The sequence below is a fragment of the Clarias gariepinus genome, chromosome 1 (assembly GCF_024256425.1).
Source record: "Clarias gariepinus isolate MV-2021 ecotype Netherlands chromosome 1, CGAR_prim_01v2, whole genome shotgun sequence".
NCBI classification, from domain to species: Eukaryota; Metazoa; Chordata; class Actinopteri; order Siluriformes; family Clariidae; genus Clarias; species Clarias gariepinus.
The window spans coordinates 12,339,970-12,365,513 of NC_071100.1; the positions used below are offsets into that span (position 1 = coordinate 12,339,970).

Sequence of the window (25,544 nt, forward strand, 5' to 3'; positions counted from 1 at the left end):
AATGTAAAATAATCATATAGAACTAGAACGTTTTAAACATCTGAATGTTTTTATCCCCGTCATTGCTTCTCCCAAAACCCCATTGGAGCCACACTTTTCTCGAACCGACACAAATCCAGCTGATCTGATAGCAGGTGATAACCAGCTTCTTGTGATCTTTGTGCAAATACAGTATGTAAGATCAGAGTGTTAAAGATTTCCCTTAATGTCATTTTCTTATTTTTGTGGCACTGATTTGTTGTGATTATTACTTACTTTATTCTGCATTGGTATTACTTCTTCAGATTAGTTTATACTTAATATCTTTTTTTTTTTCTAATTTGGTTTGCTGCTCAGTTTTCTAACTCCGTGCTTGGTCGCATTCATATGTTTTGCGTTCACGACCCACAGAATTTATGAGATGAATATATTTACTGTACACTTGTATTAATGTGCACTTAAAGCGTCTCCCAGACATGCTGAAGTGATTTGCTTCGTTTTAAATGTGCATAAATGTGCCTTTAGGTACGTTTACATTCCGGACTTAATCCTTATACATGATGCATGAAATGACTGGAGTGTAAATCAACCTGACTGGACGTGCTTCCACTCATCGGCGTGTGGAAATACCTTTAAGATTATAGATGTGTCACCTTGATTTAATATGACAAGGCGCATTTAATTATCCGGTGAAGCCGAGCGGGGTGGAATACATCATGGCAAGCGGCTCTGGAGTGGGGTTGTGGCGACGTGGCGCGTCCACCGTTCCTCTTCAGGTGTCAGGATGTGCTCTAGAGGCGCCTGTTTGAACAAGTCCAGGTGTCAAAAGCAGTGATCCCTCTCCACCTCAAGACTTTTTTTACACTTGTCTTTGCACCCTGTGGGCTTGTAAGAGCACGCTGCCCCTGTCTTAATGGAACCTTTAATAGTAATCGCATGCTTACAGAAGTGAGTGTGTTTACATGCACACTAATAATATAATCACATCACAGCTACATTATTATTACAGCTACAGAAACTATTTTGAGGAGAGAAATTGAGCATTTTGAGCATTTTTTTACTGTATAATGAATCCTTAAAATGATGAAAGAAAGGTTTTTGGAGGGAATTCAAGAGGCAGAAGCATCGCCAAGGAAAAGGAAAGGCCAGCTTTTTCATCTTTACACAAGCTGAAACTTGTGCAGGTAGAGTAAAAATTATAGTAATGATCCCGCAAGTGGAAACGAAAACATGCAACGACACAAACTTCCTTTAAAAAAAAAAATAATAATTTTCCACATTGCTGATTTTTAGATGCTTAAATACGTGAAACACAACCTGTGTGTAAACATGGAGTTTGCTTCTGCACCATGACCGTAACTTGCTGTTATTCACATCTTTATGTCCCGAGACTTTAAATATCACTAGAGTCTGAATTTAATATCAGCTCTCTGGATGCAGATTCATTGCTTTCCAAATGGTGTGTGTGTGTGTTACTGAGGGCTGAGGTTATCTATAGAAAACAGTTCCTAAACTCTTCAGTGGTGCTCAGGTCAAAAGGTCACATTGAACACCGAGCTGTTTCCTACCCATGTGTGTATCCGTGTGTGTGTGTGTGTGTTTAGTGCTAACAATGATTGCTTGCTACTTATAGTGTATTACTACTGACGGTTATGGTGTGTTTACGATTAAGTAGTGTGTGAAAGGGAAAAAAAAAAGCTTAATGTGGTCCCGAATGGACGTTCAGAGAGCTGGTGAAAAGGTTTGTTTGTGTCATGGGAAAATCCCAGAGCGATTTCTTTAACCTTCATTGGAATATCAGGGGGTCATTACTTTTGCAAATTGCCCGTTCAGTCTTAATCGCTCTTAAGTCTTAATCTCCAGACAGAACTACATCATTAATATCCAATTAAGCCACTCTACTGAGGACTACCTTACCATGGCGATGACCTCTTTCGCACAGTCGCCCTTTCATTCTGATTAAAGACACAACTAACACACACACACACATATTCTCCAAGCACAAACAACACATGCAACACACACACAACTGCTACTTTTAGATATACAGCTCTCTTTCTTGTGTGTGTTTGGTGTGTAGAGTCAGACTTCATTAAGCGACACACTCAAGCAGCAAATCGTTCCCAAAACAAGTCCTCGGAGAACCTTCACAGCAACTTTCAGGAAGAAGTAAAAGAACGAAAGCCGTGATATCAGTGATGTGTATAAGAGTTCTCGCTCGGCACATGACTCTGAGCTCAGAGACCTCACGCAACAGACAGAAGGATTAAAGCTCGGAGACTTCATTCAATATCCAGCGTGACTATTATGTCTTTACAGCGTCATAAAAAGTTTTACAAAAGAGATTTCATTGCTGTGGTTCCCAGCTGTTAAACAATCAAGCTGCCTTCACAAGGACTTTTTTTTTTTTTTTGCCATCAAAAGCAGCGACATCTCGACAACGCGTGTCAGGGTGTTAAAGATCGTCGTCTGTGAAACATATTATGAGTGAATGTATGGAAGAAGAGTTCGCAGGGCGGGGCTGCAGTCTTTCAACCTCGTGTTCAAAGCTATAAGGGCATATAAGTTATATAAGGGCAGTTTACAATCAGTGTTTTTCGGATTATAGCATCTGCCAAGAGGCACGCCTAAAAAACAAACCAGTTATGGGACTTCAATTTATTTTCAAATGGATCCCAAAAAGGCTTTGTGATCATGGCTTTAGGACTGCAATATCATAAAGGACCAGGTCTTATATTGCATCACATTAAATTATCACCATCATCATTGTCTCCAGCATTCGCTATCCTTGACTTTTAGTTCCAGGCTTAAAGGCAAATGTCTTTTTTTTTTTTTTTTTTCAAAATTTTCTTCTTTGAGTTGTCATTTCAGTATCCACCCGTATTTTTAGGACCTTCCTTCTGGTCCTTGAACCGCTGCATGCACACAACTAGGGGGCAATATAACACATTCCAGGGGAAGCACCATCCACCCTCTTCCACCTGCGTGAGATCAAAGACAACCATGATTGGCTAGCGTCTCATGGCTAGGGATGACAACTCACGATCCCCGAATGACATTTCCAGTGTACCACTGTACCCTAAAGGCAAATAGAGCTTTTGAAGAAAACCATTTCGAATGTGTCTACATGAGTAAAATCTAGAAACCTCAGAGGTGTTTTGCAAGACCTGAATACAACACATTGCAGAACCATGATTATGAATATCTCCACTAAACTTAAAGGTCCCATATTTAAAAAAAGAAAAGAAAAAAATGATATGGTAAAATCCCCTCTCAGTTGTTTCATCTCTTCTAAATATGAGGTTTTAAGGTTTACAAATTGTTTATTTAATGTTATACTTCTAGAAACTAAGCACTGGTGGTTCATTGGTGGGAGTTTCGCCTGCCATGAGGAGGTCCTGGGTTTGATTCCTAGCCAGTACCCAAAACCCCAGCCAATGCCAGTCCCAAGGCCTGAAAGAATGGGAGGATAGCATCAGGAAGGGCATCTGGTGTAAACCCTGTGGCAAGCTTGTACGTGCGGACCGGATGGTCTGTTGTGGCAACTCCTTGCTGGGAGCAGCCGAAAGACCAATATTCTTAGTTTTAGGAAATTAACCCTAACATTTCAATAATGGTTTATTTTGCTTAATTTTAAATATTGTGCGATCAATGATGTAAAAATGTATAAAACAAACCAAGAGAAGAATATTAAAGAATGTAACAGACTATTGCTCATTGCTTATTAGCTGAAAATGTCCCCTTTGTTGTTCCACTAAAAAACACAGAGGCATCATTTGTTCAACAGCCATACCTATACTGTTTGTATATTAACTTTTCATAATGGGTGAAATATAAACAATAAAAAGTACAGAACTAGCAGGGGAAGTCAGAGATGAACCACACAGGAAAGGCAAATCCCTGTCAGCATTTGAACTAAATATACTTCAGATGTTCATACTTTAATCTTGCTCAAGAACCAATGCCTCAACTTTAACTCCATGACTCCAGAAGCGTGTGACTCATTACGAAATAACATACGATCATAGTAAACAGGTCTGAGATTGATTCTGGACCTCAAAGTTGTTTTCCAAATCCCATCCCACCCCTGTAGTTCACATGGTCCATGTTGTTCTGCTACGCTGACTGAACCCATGAAGCATGAAGCACCTCCTGAGCTGAATGGGGCAGGACAACACACAGGATCAGGACCTACAGCTCCATGAGTCTGTCACAGCAGGATCTCTTCCCTCTGTTGATACTGCAGTGGTGGGATAAGCAGGAACAGATAAGCCATGCCGAGGGGAAGCCTCGCTGTAGAAACACAGGAAGCGCTCAGGGTTTAACTTGCTGCTGGACACCACATGTGGCAGCGTTATGAGGGATCAGAAGCTCTTTGAATTCATTCAGTTTCTGGTCTGTAATCAGAAATATAAAACAAATGCAATGTAAATTTACTCAATTAAACTTATTCGTACAGCCTAGTTTAGTTCTGAGTGAGGAATTTCGCAGTTCAGCAGCTCAACTGCACTTTTTGTAAAACAAGATAGGCAATGTGATGAACTGAATTTTATTTAATTTTATCCAACTATATAAACATGACCGAGTGTACTAAATTACTTCCGCATTCTCCCACTTCCTCAAAATAAAGATCCAGATACCTAAACAGAACAAATGACTGGTAGAGCCAGAACACTGAGCAAAAAAAACTGTAAAAATGGGTCACACAGGCCAAGAAATAGCACAGATACAAATGATCAAATGTTTTTATGTTTGTTTTTGGTTGGTTCTAAAACATATGATTATTTTGTGCCCTGTGATGTATTGGCACCCTGTCCAGGGTGTACCCTGCCTTGTGCCCTTGGGGGTCCCCGTGACCCTGAGTACAGGATAAAGTGGTGTAGAAGATGAGTGAGTGAGTGAGTAAGTGAGTGATCATTTTGACATTTCTACATTTTTGAGACATCATTTACATACGTGGTAAAATTTACATGTTATTAAAATAATGATAATACCTGACATAACCAAAAACCATAAATGCACAGTTATATATAGATACTGTACATATAACTCTGCTCAAGCTGGCTAGATACTTTAAATCATATAAGGGCAATAAACGGAAAGCATACCAATAGCATACCTAACATTCATCAATTGATTTTAGTCAATATTTTAGCCTGAATTTCTCTACATTCCAGCTAGTATGAAACAGCATGACCAACCACTATAAATTTTTTCGTGTATGACACGAAGCCAACTGAGACATTGGAATTATTCTTTGGGCCAATTGTCCACAACGTCCACATGTTTTTAATTCCTTGATCAGAATTCTATTTCTTTCCTCCAATTAGTTCAAAATGAAAACAAATAATAATAATAATAATAATAATAATAATAATAATAATAATAATAATAATAATAATAATATAACCTGGTTTCAACTCATCCAGTCATATACAACTTTAAACATGAGAAAATTTAATTTTTACATAAGCTATTCAGTACACGGTTTTTTATTGGTGTTTTCACTGCTTTTTCTCAGTGTATTTAATTCTAGTGTATACTGATAGCTTTTTAGAAAAGTGTTTAGTAATGCTAGCTCACAATAATCATATGCTTTCCTGAGAATTATAATTTAGGAAAACCTTTTACCATTAAGTTCTATAAAGTATATAAAGTATTTACATCTACTATTTCTTAAAGTATTTAAGTGCAAATATGTAAATCAGTGTCAGTTCTGTGTTTTGCTTTGTGCTTATTGTTAAAAAAACATTAACCATTTAATGCCTCGCCTTTTATGTTTTTTTGCGGTTGTGTTCAGTTTATAGATTTGCCTGAATTGTACAAGGTTTTACGACGAAGCCAAACATACGTGAACAATAAAATGTAATTGTACTGCTTGTATACGTTACAGTCATAAACATGGAGTTGTGTGTCTCTCCACACAGATGGAGGAAGGCTACGAACTTGACCTGACCTATGTGACCGAGCGCATCATCGCCGTGTCCTTCCCGCAGGCCTGCTCCGAAGAGACCTACCTGCATAATCTGAAGGATGTCACACGCATGCTCAAGTCGAAACACGCCGATAACTATTTGGTAAGGCACGCCTGAGTGTTTACACCCGTTAGCGGAGGAGAAACGACCGCTGGAAGAAGCGGCTCAGGATTATAGGCCTCGGAGGAATGGGTTCCAGCTTGTCTGGTGAACGTCATGCAGGGACGTCTGTACAGAGGACTCTTTTCAAAGTCTGGCTGTAGAGACAACAGCAATTAATGAGCTCATTACGATGGGTTTATGGACGTCCTTTTGAGTGATACGGAATCACAAGGAATAGTGTTTGTCTTAGTGAAATAGAACCAAAATTTATAATCAGGGTTCCTGCAAGGTTTTAAAACATCTACTTTAGTAATAGTTTACCTCAAAATGTTGCTGAAAAATTTTTACCCGTTAAAGTATTTAGCAATTGTATCTGCAAACATTGCGTAGTATTGCTAAAATTAAATGTGTTGCTACAAAGTTGAAGAAACATTTATGCATGGTGTTTATGCAGCGTTTACACAAACTAAAAATCTTATAGGAGTATTTAGATAGATAGATTTTCTCAGTCCATTTACTGCATTAAAAATAAAACATTGTATAAGGTAAAACTTTTTACGTGAAAACTTTTGTGTAGCAGAAATCTTTGTTTTAAGTAAGGTTCACTTGCCTACGTTTCTTTTAACATCCCAAAAACATTTAGAAACATTAGGCGGAACTTTTGATAATTGGGATTTCTACAAATTAATTTTCAGCAACGTTGAAGAAACTTTCACAAAATTTTATGTAAAGAAATTTGCAACATTCAAACAAGCTAAACGTTTCAGCAGTGCTCTAGAAAATTTTTCTTACTGAAAACTGAGTCTATAAAGAGTCATATATGTTCTATATATAGAACATATATGATAAATGTTCTATAAAGACATTCGTTACAGTTGTCATGTCCATTTCTTATTTAGTTCAAAAAAGATTCCGTTTGATCAGATGTGATAACCTGCCATTCAGTACATTCAGGTCTGCAGCTGACTTTATTTTATTGCCTCATAATATTGCTAACCCTGGACCTGACCAACTAATCTGGACTCATTAAACCTTTTTCTTAGGACATACATCTAAATGCTTTAAGCACATAAGCATGGATTTTAATTCTTGTATATTTAGATGGAGTGAGGAAACATTTTCGAGTTTAAAACAAGGGGGTGAGGCTTGTGCTTATGTGCTGACTAATTCACTTTGATCTTTACTAATCCTTACTGTATTAGAGAGAATGATTGCTGTTTACTCAGTCCTGAATTCTCCAGTGTCGGTCTGCTGTCTGGTGATGAGCACATTTCTCTCTTTCTCTCTCTTTTCTTTTATGTCATTGTCAGTAGTCTTGTTTTGACTCGTTCAGGACAGTAGTGAGAGACAAAGCTCTCTTTAGACGACCTGAAAGACAAAATCACTGCACACTATGCACCGCTGAAATAAAATAATTCACAAGAAAAAAGAACCTAGTGGTATCTTGTGGTATTGCGCTTTACTGCACGCTCAGTCTGATAAATGATCTCAAGATCCTGTGAAGAGCCAAGTTGTTTTTAAGTTTTATTCCCCCCGGGGTTTGCTCATGTTCCTGTTTTTGTTCCAGGTGATCAACCTGTCAGAGAAGAAACATGACCTGACTAGGATGAACCCTAAGGTAATGGAAATAGATCTGTTTGGAAATGGCTGAAAGAGTATGTGGGTGGAGTGTGTTGGCTGCGTGTTTGGTAACAGTGTTAGTCATCAAAGGCTAGAACCAACACCCTGCCTGATGTGCATACACTCAAGTGCAAAACACTTCTAAAAAATAAACCATTTTATACAACATCTTTATTGCATTCTGGATTCTGATTGGTCAGAAGGTGTTCAATAAGTTTATATTCTGCAAGGTTCTGCAATATCCAAGGCTTTTATATGAAAGTTTTGATCTATTCAATTTATTGGTTTAAAACTCAAAAATCTGCAATAGCACATCCTGAGTCGATAATGTCTGTTATTTTGCTTAGACTTTAGATACGGGTTGGCCGGATCTTCACGCTCCTCCTCTGGATAAGATCTGCACCATCTGTAAGGCCATGGAGAACTGGCTGACCAATGACCCCCTGCATGTTGTGGTCATCCATTGCAGGGTAGGTTTTTCACAATGAGAAATGTTTTCCACTTCTAAAATTGTGTGTAATCGTTTGTGTAAAACTAACATGTTATGCTTGAGTTTGGAATGTTTTGGTAAGTTAGTCTTTTGCGAAACAGGACAGATGGTTTGCATTCAGTGACGCACCAGAAACTCTATTAAAGGAGATGCTCACACAGGGGAAAATGAGAAATAATAGTTAACGTTATTTGGTGCACGTCAACAGAAATAAAAATATATATTATTAAAAAATTTAAAAGCACTCGAAAGGCCACAATCAGGAGTTAAAAAACATGAACTGTATACTAATTACTTGATATAAAATGAAAGTCGGTTGACCTGAAGCCAGAGAGAACAAATATATACAGTACTCAGTAAGTGACCATGGACAACATCAATTGGAAATGTTTTTATTTCAATCAAAGCCAAGTTTCTCTGGGAATGTCAGCCAGAAATCGCTCATGTGCCCTCCCCGATGCCATGTTGGAAAAGCACAAGGGCACCATGTTGGCATACACAACATTATTCAGTACATGACACATCGTGTGACAGTTTTTTTTTTCCCCAAAATCATGGAATTTTCACAAATACAAACTTTCTTGTGCAAACATTCTATAAATGATTTACAGATAATTCTGTTCGTACCCAGCTTGATGAATGAACTGTTATGTTGGCGGTTCAGTCCATAAAGCACTGCTAACACAGAGCCTCATTTCTTTGACCTTCAGTATAGTTTGTGAATATTTTTCAACTAAAATTCCTGCCAGATTTATGAAAGTTTCAGTAAATCTTCTTTCATAAAAATGTCATGCTCAAATGCTTATGTTGACCAATGCTAATGACCCAGAAACATTCAAGCCAAACTGAAGTGCACATTTACACAAAGTCAGGAGTGAAATATATTAAAGGTTTTTTTTTTTCAAATTTTTATAAAAACTTATTTTTTAAATTTCTTGTGCAGAAGCTGATGTCAAGTGTGACAAATAGGGTGCAAGATTAACAACATATAAAAATGTACTGAATTTATACTCATGATTAACTGTTTGGTACTGTAATGGCCAAAGACTAAGCATATATATATATATATATATATATATATATCCCAACTGTTCTTATGTTACATTTAACCAGCACTATTACTGTATAAAAATTCGATTAAATATTGTAATATTTGACAGCAAATATCTGAAGCACATTAGTTAAAGGTCACCTGTATATAATACGGTTAATAATAATAATAATAATAATAATAATAATAATAATAATAATAATCATCATCATCATCATCTAGCATTAACTATATTTACTTCACTTTTTATTATTTCCCTCAATTTTATTTATTCATGCACTATTTGTTGCATAAAAATCTAAATCGCAGTATGGAACCATGCAGTTATTTATTTCCAAAAGGCTGCAATTTATTACAGTTGATATACTCATAGTCAGCAACTTGTGTAAAGTTGGTAAATAATAATAATTTTTTTAAATAATAATTTTATATGCTTTTTGGTAATAAACAAATATTGGTGAACTTTAATGAGATCATTTACTTAAAGTAAAGTAATACAATTTATTTATTTATTTATTTATTTATTTATTTCCCCCCTGTGCCGCAGGGAGGTAAAGGGCGGATTGGAGTGATCATCTCTTCCTTCGTTCACTTCACTGACATCTCGGCCAGGTACTGTACCTCACCTCTCAAAATATTCTACTGTTTACTGCCCGTATGATCAAAACTCATCAGAGCTACTGTATATAACACATCATTCAGTACTGTAGTTTTATAAAAAAATAAACATTTTTCATAAATGCAGTATAATTCACCCATAAATTGACATATCTATCTATCTATCTATCTATCTATCTATCTATCTATCTGTCTATCTGTCCAATGACACACTGCTTTAGTGTGCGCCCCCCCCCCCCCCCCCGAAAAAAAAAAAAAAAAAAAACCCTCTTCTTAGTTGTGTTGGACTAATGGCACTTAGTTATTAACCTAGTTAACCCAGTGTAAGTATGTATCCAATTATGTAAACAATAAAGCACTTTTTGTAAGTCGCTCTGGATAAGAGCGTCTGCCAAATGCCTAAATGTAAATGTAAATGTATTTTGTGTTTTAGTGACTGTTTTTCTTCATTAAACATCTTCATGATGCACAATCATATAAACTAACCTGTGAATGCCAGTGGGGATGTAAACTTTCAAGCAAGCTAGCTGAGTCATTTAGCTTTAACTAGCTAATACCTAGTCAGAATGTTGCCATGGTTACAGTGTGTGTTGTGTGAGTTTTTCTCGGTCACCTGCTCATTTGGTTTAAATGTTCATTATCATATGCATCTCTGCTGATCTGCTCCGTACACACACTTCCTGCTGTGACGTGAAGGGTGAGCCAGCTCTTCACCCTGCGGGAGATTAGACTGTGTGTGTGTGTGTGTGTGTGTGTGTGTGTTCAGAGAGGGGCCTCTTTTGAAGAGCTCTCGATGTGTGTTGGTTTAGAGGAGAAATGGACGGATGAAGACACACACACACACACACACACACACACAGCCTTTCCTCCACTGTGTTGACTTAAACAGGACATTCTGCTCCTCCATGCTGGATTCTCTGGCTTTACTACTTACTTTCTCTTCCTCTTATCTGTGTTAAATCACTTATAGACATATAAGCTCTAATAAATATTATAATAATATAAAAACCCACATCCATGGATTTCTGTATGTGTTACAGTGCGGATCAGGCGCTGGATCGCTTCGCCATGAGAAAGTTCTACGATGATAAAGTCTCTGCTCTGATGACGCCCTCACAGAAAAGGTAAAAATATATCTACAGTTAAAAACAGAAATGGTATTATACTTTCTGGCAAGAACAAAAAACAACACGGTATAACTGTGTTTCTGCTTATAAAAGGCTGTCTGCCAAAATTTAGCGACCTAGGATCAATAAGAGAAACAAAACGATAAGGCTTTGTGTAGCTCTTAATATGTCGATGCTCCCAACACCATGCTTCACTATCCCTAATTAGTCAAATGTTGGAAATGTTCAAGCGGGTGAATACTTATGCAAGGCGCAGTAGTAATCCCATTGATTCTTTCTGATTATACTGATTCCACAAAAACATAACTCGGTTTTAGACACAGATTCACTAATTTCGACAAACTTCTTGCATTCCCAGCACAATGTCACACTGGGATCAAAGCAAACAACCAAACAAAACAGCAACACAAGTCAGGCTGGGCGTTGAACCCAAGGCTTTTGTCACCTTGTTTTGAGTTTGACTCGGTTTCAAATGGTTGTTGCTGGCTAAATATGAAGTATAAATAGTTTTGACATGTATGTATGAACTTTATGAATCAAATATTAAAAAACGTAAAGTTCTACCAGTTTGTTAATACTGAAAAAAGAAATCGCCTATCATATGCCTATCTCTTGAACTGACTGATCTCTGTTCACACCAGCTCAAATAAAGGTTCTATTGACTAAAAAGACAACAACACAATTTTGGTTTAATTAACTTCTGCAATACTTTCCAGTATTCTCCAGGCTTTCCATGACCTGTAAATGATGAGTTGTAAAGAAAGAGAATGAATGAGGATTTAAAGAACTCTGTGCAGAATTGTTTGCGATTGAGTTTTTTTCTTTCTTTCTTTGTCCCCCAGATATGTATGGATCCTGAACAGCCTGCTCAGCGGCTCCATGAAGATGAACACCTCTCCTCTGTTCCTGCACTGTATAATCCTACACGGGATTCCCAATTTCGAGAACTCTGGGGGTTCGTACGATTATAACTGACCTTAAATTTGGCGTTGAGTTAAGGCACCTGGCTCTGTACAGAATATGGCTCTTAGAAATTGGGATAGTGAAGTATTCTTAACTTTTGAATGCGGTTCCACTTACACAAACCTCATGTAGGGTCCTACATGCCCGACGTCCATTCTAACTGATTTCTGCTCAGTTCTGCTAAAGAATTTTGTATTGCTTTCTCAGATTGGTGGTTTCCAACACTTGCTTCCAAAAACTGGAACAGCACTGATTTGGGCAAATAGTCCTTGCTTCAATATCTGCTACTGAGGAAACCATGGAAACCAGTTAGGACTGGGAGAGTCATCCAGGACCAAGGTCTTGTTTTTAAGTCAGACTAATCTTTTCCAAGAGAACTCCTGTTCCGTGGCCTTGGAGCACACCTGGAGCAGGTGATGCGAGTAAGTCAGGGCTTTATGTCACGTGTCTCAGGTGGAGGAAAGGAAAACCTCTCAGCGCTGACTGGCTGTGTTTACACACCGGCTGGGAAAAATCCCATTCAAAAGACTGACAGGCAAACAGAAAATAACATGGCCATTATTCATAGTAACACAATCAGACGTGCGTGTACGTACAGGATCGGACTCTCTCTCTTCCTCGCTCTCGCGCAAAACTGCAAAACACTCTGACAATAAGACTATGAGGTGAGAGTTACTATAAATCAGCCTAACCACAGTAATACGAGACACACACATACTGTATACGCATGCACACACATTACAATACAGTTCTCCAGTGTGTGACGTACTCGTGGTTTATTGCGCGCAATCGCAAAAAAAGGGCAACAGCTCAAATTTCCCACAATCCCACACAGTTGGACACGTGGTCTTAAATGCTTTCAATGAATCAGCTTCGGATCTGTAAGAGATATATTCCACGAGTGGTGATAATAGACAGTAACAGCACTGGGATCTTTAATTATATGTATCACTCCGCCTCACAGGTGTTCTAACAATGGGTAATTATACTGTCTGTCAGCAGCGTGGGTGAAAATACAGCAGGTCGTTACGGTCCTAAGTGCTGGAGAGAGGGGAGAGCAGCTGCCTGACAAAACCTACATTCAAAACCAGTCACGGAATCTTAAACAACACCTCGGCCTCGTTCAGACTGCTGGCCCAAGTCAGATTCCAGGAGGTTTAGGGCACGAGGCGGAGTACACTCTGGACAGGGTGCCAATCCATCACAGGGCACACACATACACACACTCACACACTACGGGCGATTTGGGAACGCCAATCAGCCTAACTTGCATATCTTTGGACTGTGGGAGGAAACCGGAGTACCCGGAGGAAACCCACCAAGCACGGTGAGAACATGCAAACTTCATGCACACAGAGATGGGAATCGAGTCTGGCCGGGAATCGAACTGGACCCTGGAGGTGCAAGGCGACAGTGCTAACCACTACACCACCATGCCGCGCCCTTCAATTTTTTCCGCGTCTAAATTGAGATTGTTTTCCCAGAAGAGCGTATGGCTTAACCGCAGTATGGTAATGGAGAATGATAGGCTGTAGATACAGTAGGTGAACAGTCTGATAACACTTTGAGAGGATGCATCAATACAAGCAAAGGCTTCGATTCTGTTCAAATAAGTGTGGACAGTCAATCCTGAAAATCAAAAGTGAGACAAAATCGGCCTTTGATCTTTAAGTGCTTCTAACGCTTGCTGAATTGCCCTTGAACCATCCATGTTGTTCTGTTCACGGCTAAGGCGAGCTACAGAGCTAACTAGCATCAAACACACATCTGCATCCTAAATTCCTCTTTAAGCCCTGATCAAGGGCAATACTTGGTGATTATACACCCTACATAGTGCACTTATTTTCCAATGATTTAACCTGGTGAAATAAGTGGAAATATAAACGATATCTTGTAAGTTTCTCAGGACTCTCCACTACCTCCATGGGTTATTCTCCGTACCTTTTGGCTACACAGTACCAGTAAGAGCTGAAAACGTCTTTCGCCCGTGTTAATTACACCAACTGTCTGTCGTGGTTAGTTATTTAAACCAGGTGTGTAAGCAAACAAATCATAATCTGTTTATACTAAATGGTTCTTGTGGAGCTTTGGTATAAAAGCAATATCTCGCTCAAGGTTGTTCTGTTCTGTTGTGCTGAATATCAGCACGGCTGTGATCCCTTCCGTACTCAGGTGGTGCCCTCGTGCCCACAACTGCTGATACACAACTCTCTCGTGTGCTATTGCTTATTAATGTTTATGACTAGAGGGCGGTCTCATAAAGAGAAAGACAATAAATTCCTTGTGTTTAATAGATCCTTGGAAACAATAAAAACATCTGGAGTACTAATAAACAACAACAACAACAACAATGTTATTTTAATGGTATAATAGTTATGAAATCCCTATTATAATTTCTATGGTAGATCAATGAGATGTTGAAAAAGATCTTTTCCTTTGCTCACGATGTTGTGATTCACTTTTTGTCCCGCAGTGTGTCGTCCCTACATAAGGGTATATCAGGGGATGCAGGCCGTCTACGCCTCTGGTGTTTAGTGAGTTACTCAGCATTGTCTGTTTATGCTTCACCTTGAGCTTTGCATGTAAACTTTGAATGTATAAGGAAGTTGGAAGTAGACCAAAAAGCTTTACATGGTGTGTGTGTGTGTGTGTGTGTGTGTGTGTGTGTGTAGTCACATCGGACCAGGCCACAGACATAAGGTGTGCATAGCCCTGGAGCCGGCTCAGCTACTGAAAGGAGACATCATGGTATAACGATTAACCAGAATTCACACCGGATAATAAACCGCTGAAGTCATGACGCATGCCAACAATGTGTGTGTGTGTGTGTGTGTGTGTGTGTGTGTGTGTGTGTGTGTGTGTGTAGATCAAGTGTTTCCATAGAAGCAGTCCATCTCAGAAAGATCTGGTCTTCAGACTGCAGTTCCACACAGGAGCGGTGCAGGGATACAACCTGATGTTTGAGAAAGACGACTTGGAGCAAGCCAACAAAGGTTTATTCACACACATGCACGCACACGCACACACACACACACACACACACACACTTAAACACACACTCAATGTGTCCTCGTGACAAATCATTTCATTGTACTTTGGAGCTTTAACACATATTACAAAAGGTAACACAAGAGAGAGAGAGAGAGAGCGTGTGTGTGTGTGTGTGTGTGTGTGTGTGTTTGTACTCTGAGAGAAGTGTGTGCTGGGAGTTGAACCTCCGCTGTTTGCGTTTCAGATCCCAGATTTCCGGATTACGGCAAAGTGGAGCTGGTGTTCTCTGAGAGCCCTGAGAGGAGCCAAGGTATAATTCAGTTTTCTGCTCTTTCCTCTCGCACACACACACACACACACACACACACACACACACACACACACACACACACACACACACACACACACACAAATACGTCCCCTGTTGTTAGCCGGGCCACGGCCTGCTGAGCTCTTCTGCTGTCCTGTCAGCACACTCTTCACACACTTCCACTTGGAGAGAGAGTCCCAGCAGGAGGCAGGACGACTGACGGTGTGTGTGTGTGCGTGTGTGTGTGTGTGCGTGTGTGTGTGTGTGTGTGTGTATTCAAGTGAGAGACATTCCACATCCTAGCTCCAGCAGCCAGCAGGAGACTGTGTGTGTGTGTGTGTGTGTGTGTGTGTGTGTGTGTGTGTGTGTGTGTGTGTGTGAAATAGTAAATATAGTCAGCTACATTATGGTCTATTTATACAATAGGCTATATACTGTATACACACACACACACACACACACACTCTGGCTGTGGAATTTATTTGAATTAACTTTAGATTAATGTTGTATTCTGAGCCGCGAGCCACTAATGCGCCGGGGTCCTCACTTCTTCATCAGATGTAGATCTTCCTCCTCGTTGGGCTGCGAGGGAACCGAACATGTGAATATCTGATGGAGTGAGATCAGGACCATATAGAATGAATTCTTGAATCTGATTGGTCACAAGGTGTTGATTAGCGTCCTAGAACCTCGGCTAATTGAGTCAATGCCCTCGTATTTAGTATCACTATACATATGGAGTGAGAACACAGCAGCATTTCTCCGGACCCTAAAATCTGATTGGGCTAAAATTTGGCGCATTGAATCTTCGTCCCAAACTGTATCAGTTCCCCAATGCTAAGCAGATAACATGGTCATCATCGACCAGCAGCCAATAGGCTTTCAGCTGCTATTTGGGAGAGATAGGATTGCGCAACTTCAGTAATAGTAAGAAGTCCCTGGACTTGGTAGTACTGTATTTTTTTTTCATTCCCAGTAAAAGCGTGCATGTATTGAATACATACCAATACCAATGTGTGTTTGTGTCAGGAGCTGAACTCTGGCAGAATGGAGCCGATGTGTCGGTGGACTTCAGCTCTACAGACTCACTCACCAGGTGGGATTCATACCAAGACGTCTGCAACGGTGAAGGTAACATTCAACACTGAATAAACACGTAAAGCTGCTACTGAGGCGCCTGCGTAATCTTGTGTAAAGCTTCCTAACTTCCTAAAGCTTGGCTTGGCGTAGCATGATGTCGTTTCCCCGTGGCCTTCTTAGAAATGAGGTGTTTATGCTGACGTGGCTTGGGAGTGTGATGATAGATAGAGCAGCCTGCTATATATCCCAGCCTCTACGTATAATGAATCTTACATCCTACACTGAGGGACATCCTGCTGGATGACAGGAACACACACACACACACATTCTCAACACACATGCACCAGAGTGAGTAGGCACATCCACCCCCCATAGTCCCCACCCACCCATGAGTCATTTGAGAAATCCTTTTCCACTCCGATATGTAACATGCCTCACAGAGGGGACATTCAGGAATGCTCGTCAGATGGAGATGATGAGCAACGGCTGCTCAGGGATGTGAGATGGAGAACTAATCAACAACTGTAGCTTGTTTACTTTGGAGTGAATCATCATATGAGATCAGTGAACTTCTCCAGCTTGCTGGTGTCCCATCCAATCTGTAGTCCCACATGTGCTGAGCAGGAGAAAATACTGCCTGCAGATGATGAGGGTGAGGATAAAAAATGGTGATGGTGAAGGTGTTAAAGGTAGTGATTATGATTATGAATAATGATTTTGATGATGATTATAGTGGTCAAGTTTGTGAAGTTTGTAATGATGATGATGATGATGATGAGGAATGTGGCAAAGTCAGTGAAGGGAGTGATGATGATGCTGAAGGGGTGAGGTTTGTGATGATGATGATGATGATGATGAAGGGGTGAGATTTGTGATGATGATGATCATGAAGGAGTGAAGGTTTTTATGATGATGAAAATGGTTAAGGTTGTGATAATGGTGATGATGATGATGATGAAGATGATGATAAAGATGATGATAAAGATGATGATGATGATGATGATGATGATGATGATGATGAAAATGATGAAAGTTGTGATGATGATGATGATGATGATGAAGGGGTGAAGGTTGTGGTGATGATGATTATAATGATGAAGATGATTATGATGATGATGATGATAAAATTGGTGAAGCTTTTGATGAGGATGATGATGATGATGATGATGATGGTGAAGGGGTGAAGGTTTATATGATGATGAAAATGGTGAAGGTTGTGATAATGATAATGATGATGATGATGACGATGATGAAAATGATGAAAGTTGTGATGATGATGATGATGAATGGGGGGAAGGTTGTGGTGATGATGATTATAATGATGATGAAGATGATTATGATGATAATGATGATAAAATTGGTGAAGCTTTTGATGATGATGAGGATGATGATGATGATGATGATGGTGAAGGGGTGAAGGTTTATATGATGATAAAAATGGTGAAGGTTGTGATGATGATGTTAAAGATGATGATGATGATGATAAAATGGTGAAGGTTGTGATGATGATGACGATGATGATGATGTTGAAGATGATGAAAAAAGGGTGAAGGTTGTGATGATTATGATGATGATGGTGATAAAGATGATGATGATACACGTTGAAGGTTAAAGGTTGTGATGATGATGATGGTGAAAATGATGAAGGTTGTGATGATGATGAAGGGGCGAAGGTTGTGATGATGATGATGATGATGAAGGTTGAGAATATATCCCAGTGTTTATTTAAAACAATCAATTTATGAAAGAAGACAACAGATGCGCTATCTTTCTTTTTTTCTTCCTTTCTTTCTTTCTTTTCAATGTTCTTCCTTTCATCTTTCTATCCTTCACTCTTTCTTTTCTCTCTCCTTTCTCCTTCTTTCTTTCAGTAAGACTTTAAAGTTTTAGGGATGAAGGGACCACAGCCATGTCTTTAAAGAACACTGTAGCGTGTCCCGAGTCTGGAAAAATAATAAACTGCAGCAGGATGGTGTGTGACCAGGAAACATCGACACACACTGTTGCTTAGAAATGCTGTTTTCTTCTTGTTGTAACAACAATCTCTCTCTCTCTCTCTCTCTCTCTCTCTCTCCCTCTCTCTCATTCTTTCGGCCTGTGCATGTTTGTTTGGTACTGAACACACAGGCTCTAACCAGACATGCCCCCACCCACTCACCCACCCAAAACACACACACTGAGCACACACACACACACACACTGTCCCTGCGGTCCCGAGCCTCACACTCAGGGGTATTTTTCTCCTGCTGTGCCCACTATGGTGAACCTCACCAGTCTGCCGCGGAATTCACAGGAAGCTGAAAATAGACTCACATGGAGCCATGTTCAGATCCCGGGACAGGGGAGAGACTCGGGGAGAGTGGAGCGCTGAGAATGAGACATCGTAAAAGCAGAGTGGCTTCCTGAATAACACACCAGAGCATAAGGTACTAAAAGAAAAAAAAATGGCAGAGGCAGACTGAGGCCACTTGGGGGCGCTTGTGAGGGAGACGCATTCCTGTGGTAAAGTTTGCACTCGCGTGTAAACACAACGTTAAAGAAACAGCCCAGGAGGAATTCAGCGTCCCTCTCTACCGCTCGGTCCTTCTCCATGACCCCACTTCCTCCTGGCACACAGGCAGTGAGAGGAGACGTTACACCACTGCTACTCCACCGCTCTCTGATTGGTCAGAACGTCCCGATTCATCAGCTTCTGCTCCAATCAGCTCTGAACTGGTGGACAGTAGCAATGAGCAGCCTCCTTGTCCTTATGGTTATGATGTAATCAATGTGACTCCACCCCAAACCTATGTCCAGTTCACTGACAACCTGGGAACCAGACAGAGTCCGCCTCGTCGTTTCTATAGCAACAGCTGACCTTATTATGTCAACAATATATTGCTTATGTTCTCTCCTTTTATCTTTTAAGAGTTGCTCTTTCTTCTTTCTTTTCACTTTCCATCCATAATTTTTCCTTTTATTATGTATTTTTTTTTCTTTTGTTTCAGTTTCCTTTTTTCTTTCTATCTTTCTAATTTGCATCTATCGATTTATTCATCAAACCATATTTCTTTCTTTCTTTCTTTCTTTCTTTCTTTCTTTTTCTTTCTGTTTCTTTTTAATTTATTTCTATCTATCCATCTTTTTTTCTTTTTCTTTTTGTTCTATATTTTTCAGTATTCTTATACTGCTTATTTATGTCCCTTTTATCCCTTCTTACATTTTTTTCTTTTTGTTTCTTTCTGTTTCTTTTCAATTTATTTCCATCCATCCAGCTTTTTTCTTTTTTTTGTTCTATTTTTTGTGTTCTTATAGGGCTACTGCTTATTTACTTTACTTCCTTCCATCCTCACTTTCTTTCTTTCTTTCTTTCATTCTTTCTTTCTTTCTTTCTTTCTTTTTGTTTCCTTCTGTTTCTTTTCAATTTATTTTCATCCATCCAGCTTTTTTTCTTTTTTTTGTTCTATATTTTTTAGTATTCTTATACTGCTTATTTACTTTACTTCCTTTCATCCTCACTTTCTTTCTTTTTTTCTTTCTTTCTTTCTTTCTGTTTTTTTCTGTTTCTTTTTAATTTATTTCTATCCATCCATCTTTTTTTCTTTTTCCTTTTTTGTTTTATATTTTTCAGTATTCTTATACTGCTTATTTACTTCCCTTCCTTCTTTCCTTTTTTTCTATTTTTTCTGTTTCTTTTTAATTTATTTCTATCTTTCCTTTTTTTTTCTTTTTTGTTCTATATTTTTCAGTATTCTTATACTGCTTATTTACTTCCCTTTTATCCCTTCTTCCATTTTTTTCTTTCCTTTTGTTTCTTTCTGTTTCTTTTCAATTTATTTCCATCCATTAAGTTGCTGTGCTGTAAGAGGGACAGGATCATAGACGGAGTTTATGGGGACGATGAGGGGGACGATTAAAATGACTAACTGTTATAGTACACTCACCCGCACAATCAACGCCCCGTGAACACACACATCACCCTCACCCCGCCCTTGTGTGAGACTAAGTCCAAATCAACCTCCCAATGTCGCGAGTGGAGAACTCAAACTTTAAACCCAAAGTTATGGCCTTGGACACGACACTGCAGGTCACGTAGGGCATGAATTGACTCTGGGACGCTACTAGTGACCATGCTCCAGCACACCCTGGTCCCAACGTTCACTTCCTTATCGATGACGTCATTCACACACGTTGCGCTGTGAGCTCTGTTGTACTGTCTTTATGAATGAATCTGAATTCAGCTCTGATCCAGAGCGTGCTCTCCGTCCGTGCAGTGTGTTCCAGTTCATATCTGCACAGGAAACCATCACCTCCGTCTTTTCTCTAAGACAATGTCTCTGAAAGGCAGTAATTTTGTCTCAGGGCACATCTGGTACAAATGCATGTGTGTGTGTGTGTGTGTGTGTGTGTTGACAGCAGCAGGCGTGTAATTTGGGAGCACAGCTTGAGTTTCATATAAAAGCAGCTGAAGTAGAAGGCACGGCGGCTCTGATTAAAAAGCTCCTGTCAGGTGTTTAGCTGCACAAAGGAATGTTTGTGTCTTTTCTTCTCCAGACGGAGGGATTCTATCACTCACTCTCTTCTCTTCTCTTCTAAACACAGCTTCAGTTATTATTATCTGTCTTTATTCTTGCACAGATGAGTGTATACTTCCTTTGATAAAAAATAATTATCTTTGTTTCTTTCTTTCTTACTCACAGCACAGGTGGAGTGCATTAAATAAAGAATATGGACAGAAATAAAGAAAGAATCTTTCTTTTTCTTTTCTGTTCCTTCCTCCTTCCTTCCGTCCTTCCTTTCTTTCTTTCTTGCTTTTTTCTTTTTTCCTTTACTTCGCTGTTCCTCTCTTCTTCCTTCCTTTCTTTCATTCTCTTTCCTTCTTCCTTCCTTTCTTTCTTTGCTTATTTCTTTTTTTGCTTTTCTTTGCTGTCCCTCCCTTTTTCCACACTTCCTTCCTTCCTTTCTTTCTTTGCTGACCCTTTCTTTCTTTCTTTCTTTCTTCCTTTCTTCCTTCCTTTCTTTCATTCTCTTTCCTTCTTTCTTCATTTCTTTCTTTGCTTTCTTTCTTTTTCCATTTTCTTTGCTGTCCCTCCCTTTTTCCACCCTTCAATCCTTCCTTTTTTTCTTTGCTGACCCTTTCTTTCTTTTTTTCTTTCTTTCTTTCTTCCTTTCTTCTTTCCTTCCTTTCTTTCATTCACTTTCCTTCTTCCTTCCTTTCTTTCTTTGCTTTCTTTCTTTTTTCATTTTCTTTGCTGTCCCTCCCTTTTTCAACCCTTCCTTACTTCCTTCCTTTCTTTGCTGACCATTTCTTTCTTTCTTTCTTTCTTTCTTTCTTTCTTTTTTTCTTTCTTTCTTTCTCCCTTTCTTTCTTTCTTTCTTTCTTTCTTTCTTTCTTCCTTTCTTCCTTCCTTCCTTCCTCTTTCCACACTGACACTTCTCTCCTTTTCCCCCTTTTCCAATCAAATTGATATTCCTCAGTTCCCACCCCTTTCTCCTAAGCCCCTCCCCTGTGTTTACTTTCCTTCTCATTATTTGGCAACCTCAATATGCCGTTCATTCTTGCCTGTAGTCTAAGCACCCCCCACCCCAACCCACACACACACACACACACACACACTAAGCTTTGTGTTGAGCAGGGCTGAAGCACTGAGTGCGCACAGTGTGCTTAGTGTAACTCTGTTTAAGTGCTGAGAAAGTGAAGGAAGAGAGTTACGTGAGTCTCTCAGGCTGGCCTGAAGGTAGGAGGAGGGATGAAACGTGGGCTCTTTCCCCCCTGTATGGGGTGGTGAGAGTGAGGAATGTGGGAGGGGGTAGGTAAGAGAGAGAGAGAGAGAGAGAGAGAACAGGGGTAAGAAGCAGAAGGAAGAAGACGTGCTGCAGGAATGTAACAGCACTGGTGCAGTATTTTTGACGGCTTTGGACAAACTCGTGCATGTATGTATTCCTGAGTGTGTGTGTGTGTGTGTGTGTGTGTATAAGGATGTGTGTGAACAGGCAGCCTTTATCATGCAGGTCTGGTATTTGGAGCTCTTCACACCTTCTTTTAACACACTGGTACTCGAATGAGTGTGTCTGGCTGACCAGGTTGTTAGTGTGTGGGTCAGTAGGGGACATTCTGTGTGTCTCACCCATGTCTCTTGAGCTTGATGGGTTTTTTCTATGGTTTAACTCAGAAGTCCAGAGGAGTAGGCGGGCAAATCACATGATTGAGTGAAATGCCCGGGTGAAATGTGGGCGAGTCGTGGTTTTAGATTAACTAACTACGTTCTCCTGAAGTCTAAGAGCTGTCAGGGAGTGAAGGGAGCTTTTAAACAATATGTTTACATGTCTTGTATGTATATGTGCATATTACAGTCTGATGTTTCCTTTTTCTCTAGATAAAGTAGATGGTAGCGTGTTAGATGTTAGAAACTAAATTGTTCATGTATGGTTGTCTTCTTTGTCATCTTTTGTTGTCTCGTTTCTAAAAGTTTGAACAAAGAAATTAAGAAAACTACAACTGATTTCAACTAAGTTTATATCATCACCACTTTGTAAACAAGTATACATACAATCAATTTAAGGTTTCTGTCTGATTGAACTGTGTATCATTAGTAGCGGATTTGTTTGTACATGAGACGGTTTATTTTCTAAGAAACAAGCCTAGAAACCTGATAATCAGCCCTGTAGTGTGTAGGGATGACTCTCACTTTGCATTGTGGTATGGCCAGAATGTGTCCTCTATTTGTTTGTCTCTAAGTGTGTTTAACCCAGCTAACCTCTTGAAGCGCTACATCTCTTCTCTCCCCCAGCTCCTTCTCTGCAGTCCCCGATCGGAACCCTGGACAAATTCTCACCTAAGCGGATACAGAGCAGCACAGTCATTCTTAGCAGATCCAACCGCACCACATCCGTCACCTCCAGCCCAGAGCATAGCGATCACGCTCTTTCAGCCAGCAGCGACTCCGGTCTCTCGAGTACTTCCCTTTGGACGGAGCGCTGCCCCGCATCTAGTGTAAAGTCCGGTGGCCCCAGTGACCAGGAGAAGGCAGATCTGACTCGCCTGCTGAGTGGATTTGGGATCGATGAGCCTCAGACAGATGACGGAATGGAGCTGACCTCAGCCTCTCAGGGAGTCCTCCATCACCCAGAGCAGGTTCATATAAATGGCAACTCCCGGCCAAAAGATAGAGAGACGGACATCCTTGATGACGAGGTTCTGATGTCGGGCCATGACCTGCGCAGTGTGGACAGTCTGGGGACTCTCTCTTCATCGTACCACAAGAGCAGCCAAAACTCTCTGCTCTCTGATGGCTTCTGCAGCCCTGGTGCGATTGAGGATGTCCCACATCATGGCCCAGCAGCCATGGAAGAATATGAGCGAGCATACGCTGAGACACGGAGAAACTGTTTTGCCAAGAGGACTGTCTCTGTTCCTGTCACCACCTCTGCCACCACAACTTCTAGGGGGCAACAGTTCCGGCAGGGCAACTACTCCACTCAGACTTGGGTCCGCCAGCAGCAAATGGTAGCGGCCCCGCACTACTCCTACCTGTCTGAGGACAGTGGAGCGGAGGAGAACTTCCATAGGGACAAGCAAGAGATTTTACCCAAAGTGCCCGTTAGTGGTCAAAACCATGCTGCTCTTAACCCAAAGGTTTCTACAAGTCAGGAGAGTGAGAAAAAACATGATGAGGAGTTTAATTCCCTCACAATGGACATTGACAACTCCATCGACCAGCTTAACCAATTGATTCTGGACTTGGACCCTACATTTGTGCCCATTCCAACACGGAGCAATTCAGTTAAAAGAAACGAAGGATCGACAAATATGGCTACTTCGTGTAAGAGCAAGGGCTTGACACTCAGACTTAATGAGAGCAACAGGAATCAACAGACGGGTAAGTCAGAGAAAAGATTTAAAAGCAGTAAAATCAGTTTTTTTTTTGGCTTGGATTCAGTCACTAAAATGTGAATTTGAGTAAGTCATTTATTTTTTATGTATTTTTTAACCCAACCTACAAGTCAAAATCCGGTTTGCTAAATCTTCACACAATTCTTCCTTGGTGGTGGGTTTTTGAAACTGGAATAACAACTTATGAATCAAAAGTCAATGAAGCTGCATCTGGTGAACATTTCTGTACACTTACTGGTGATTGGGTGATGGTGGTGGTGCTACCAGCTACTGTATAAATCAAAATCTAGTGTAACTTCATCTAGTAAATATTTTTCTACTCTTTCTGGTGATGGATTTAGTGGTGGTGTTACAATTTAAAATGCAAAGTAATTTCATCTGGTACACATTCCTTTAGTCTTTCTGGTGGCGGATTTGGTGGTGGTCTTATAACCTAAAAATCAAAATCAAACTTGACAGCATCTGGCAAAGGTTTCTGTATTTTTTCCTTTACTCTTTCTGGTGATGGGTTAAGTGGTGTTGGTGCTTCACAAATCCAGTTCGACAACATCTGGTTAATGATTCTGGTGGTGGTTTTTTGAACATTATGAGGCAATCAACTACAGTAGATGAATGGCAGACTTCAAAAGGATAAGGATATACCCAGGGGGAACACAGGTAGAGATTCAGATGGTATTAGTAAATGATTTTGTATGAAACTTCCCTTTATCAGAGTGGGAACGCTTGGAAACGTGAGAAATTTGGGATGAAGAAAGGAAAGAAGATATCACAGTGATATTTGCTGGTATACCGTCAAGCTTCTGTTCTCACATCAGTCCTCACTCGGAATACCAATAGCTTTTGTGGCCCCTGTAATCAAGGTGCCAGGCTTGCATTCACACCAAAGTCTTGAATTACTATTACTTTAAATTTAATAAGATCCATATTTTAGAGAGGTTTTTTAAAATTTGTACACATAATTTGTTCACATTTTTTTAAACTGCACACTTTACTAAGTTTGTCACCAACATACAGTAGGATATAGGGTCACCTATTTGCTGCAGAAAGGTCTTGCCAAAAAAACAAGACAAATGCCAAATCTATTGATGCATGTAGCGACCATTTTGTCAATTTTTATGTTTAAGGCTTTTGCCCGTATGCCTGACAAACAACATGGTTATTCCGAGGAATTTTAGCAGTTTTTTTTTTTTTTTTTTTTTTTTTTACACAAATAGGAAATCAGAGCTCCTGGCAGAATCTTAGCTATGTGACAAGGTTTAGCTGTTGGGACTTGCCTTTACTCTGGTATCTGCTTCTTTGAGATCTAAAGCATGTTCTCTTTTATCAGCTCCTATTGAGGACAATCTTTAACCTGTCATAGGCTGT

The 25,544-nt window shown here is 39.9% G+C and overlaps 1 protein-coding gene across 2 annotated transcripts in view; it reads left to right on the plus strand.

Moving 5' to 3' along the window:
* Window positions 1-25,544, plus strand: part of LOC128522046 (tensin-3-like) — a 48,145-nt gene that overhangs the window by 7,355 nt on the left and 15,246 nt on the right. The window contains exons 2-13 of one of the 2 annotated variants that reach the window (XM_053495579.1): window positions 5,907-6,056; window positions 7,624-7,674; window positions 8,024-8,146; window positions 9,765-9,829; window positions 10,876-10,959; window positions 11,805-11,917; window positions 14,399-14,459; window positions 14,598-14,673; window positions 14,792-14,918; window positions 15,161-15,226; window positions 16,256-16,357; window positions 23,077-24,165. In XM_053495579.1, coding sequence (XP_053351554.1) covers window positions 5,907-6,056; window positions 7,624-7,674; window positions 8,024-8,146; window positions 9,765-9,829; window positions 10,876-10,959; window positions 11,805-11,917; window positions 14,399-14,459; window positions 14,598-14,673; window positions 14,792-14,918; window positions 15,161-15,226; window positions 16,256-16,357; window positions 23,077-24,165 — 2,107 coding nt within the window. The remainder of the gene's footprint in view (window positions 1-5,906; window positions 6,057-7,623; window positions 7,675-8,023; window positions 8,147-9,764; window positions 9,830-10,875; window positions 10,960-11,804; window positions 11,918-14,398; window positions 14,460-14,597; window positions 14,674-14,791; window positions 14,919-15,160; window positions 15,227-16,255; window positions 16,358-23,076; window positions 24,166-25,544) is intronic. The other variant, XM_053495581.1, reaches the window with a different exon arrangement.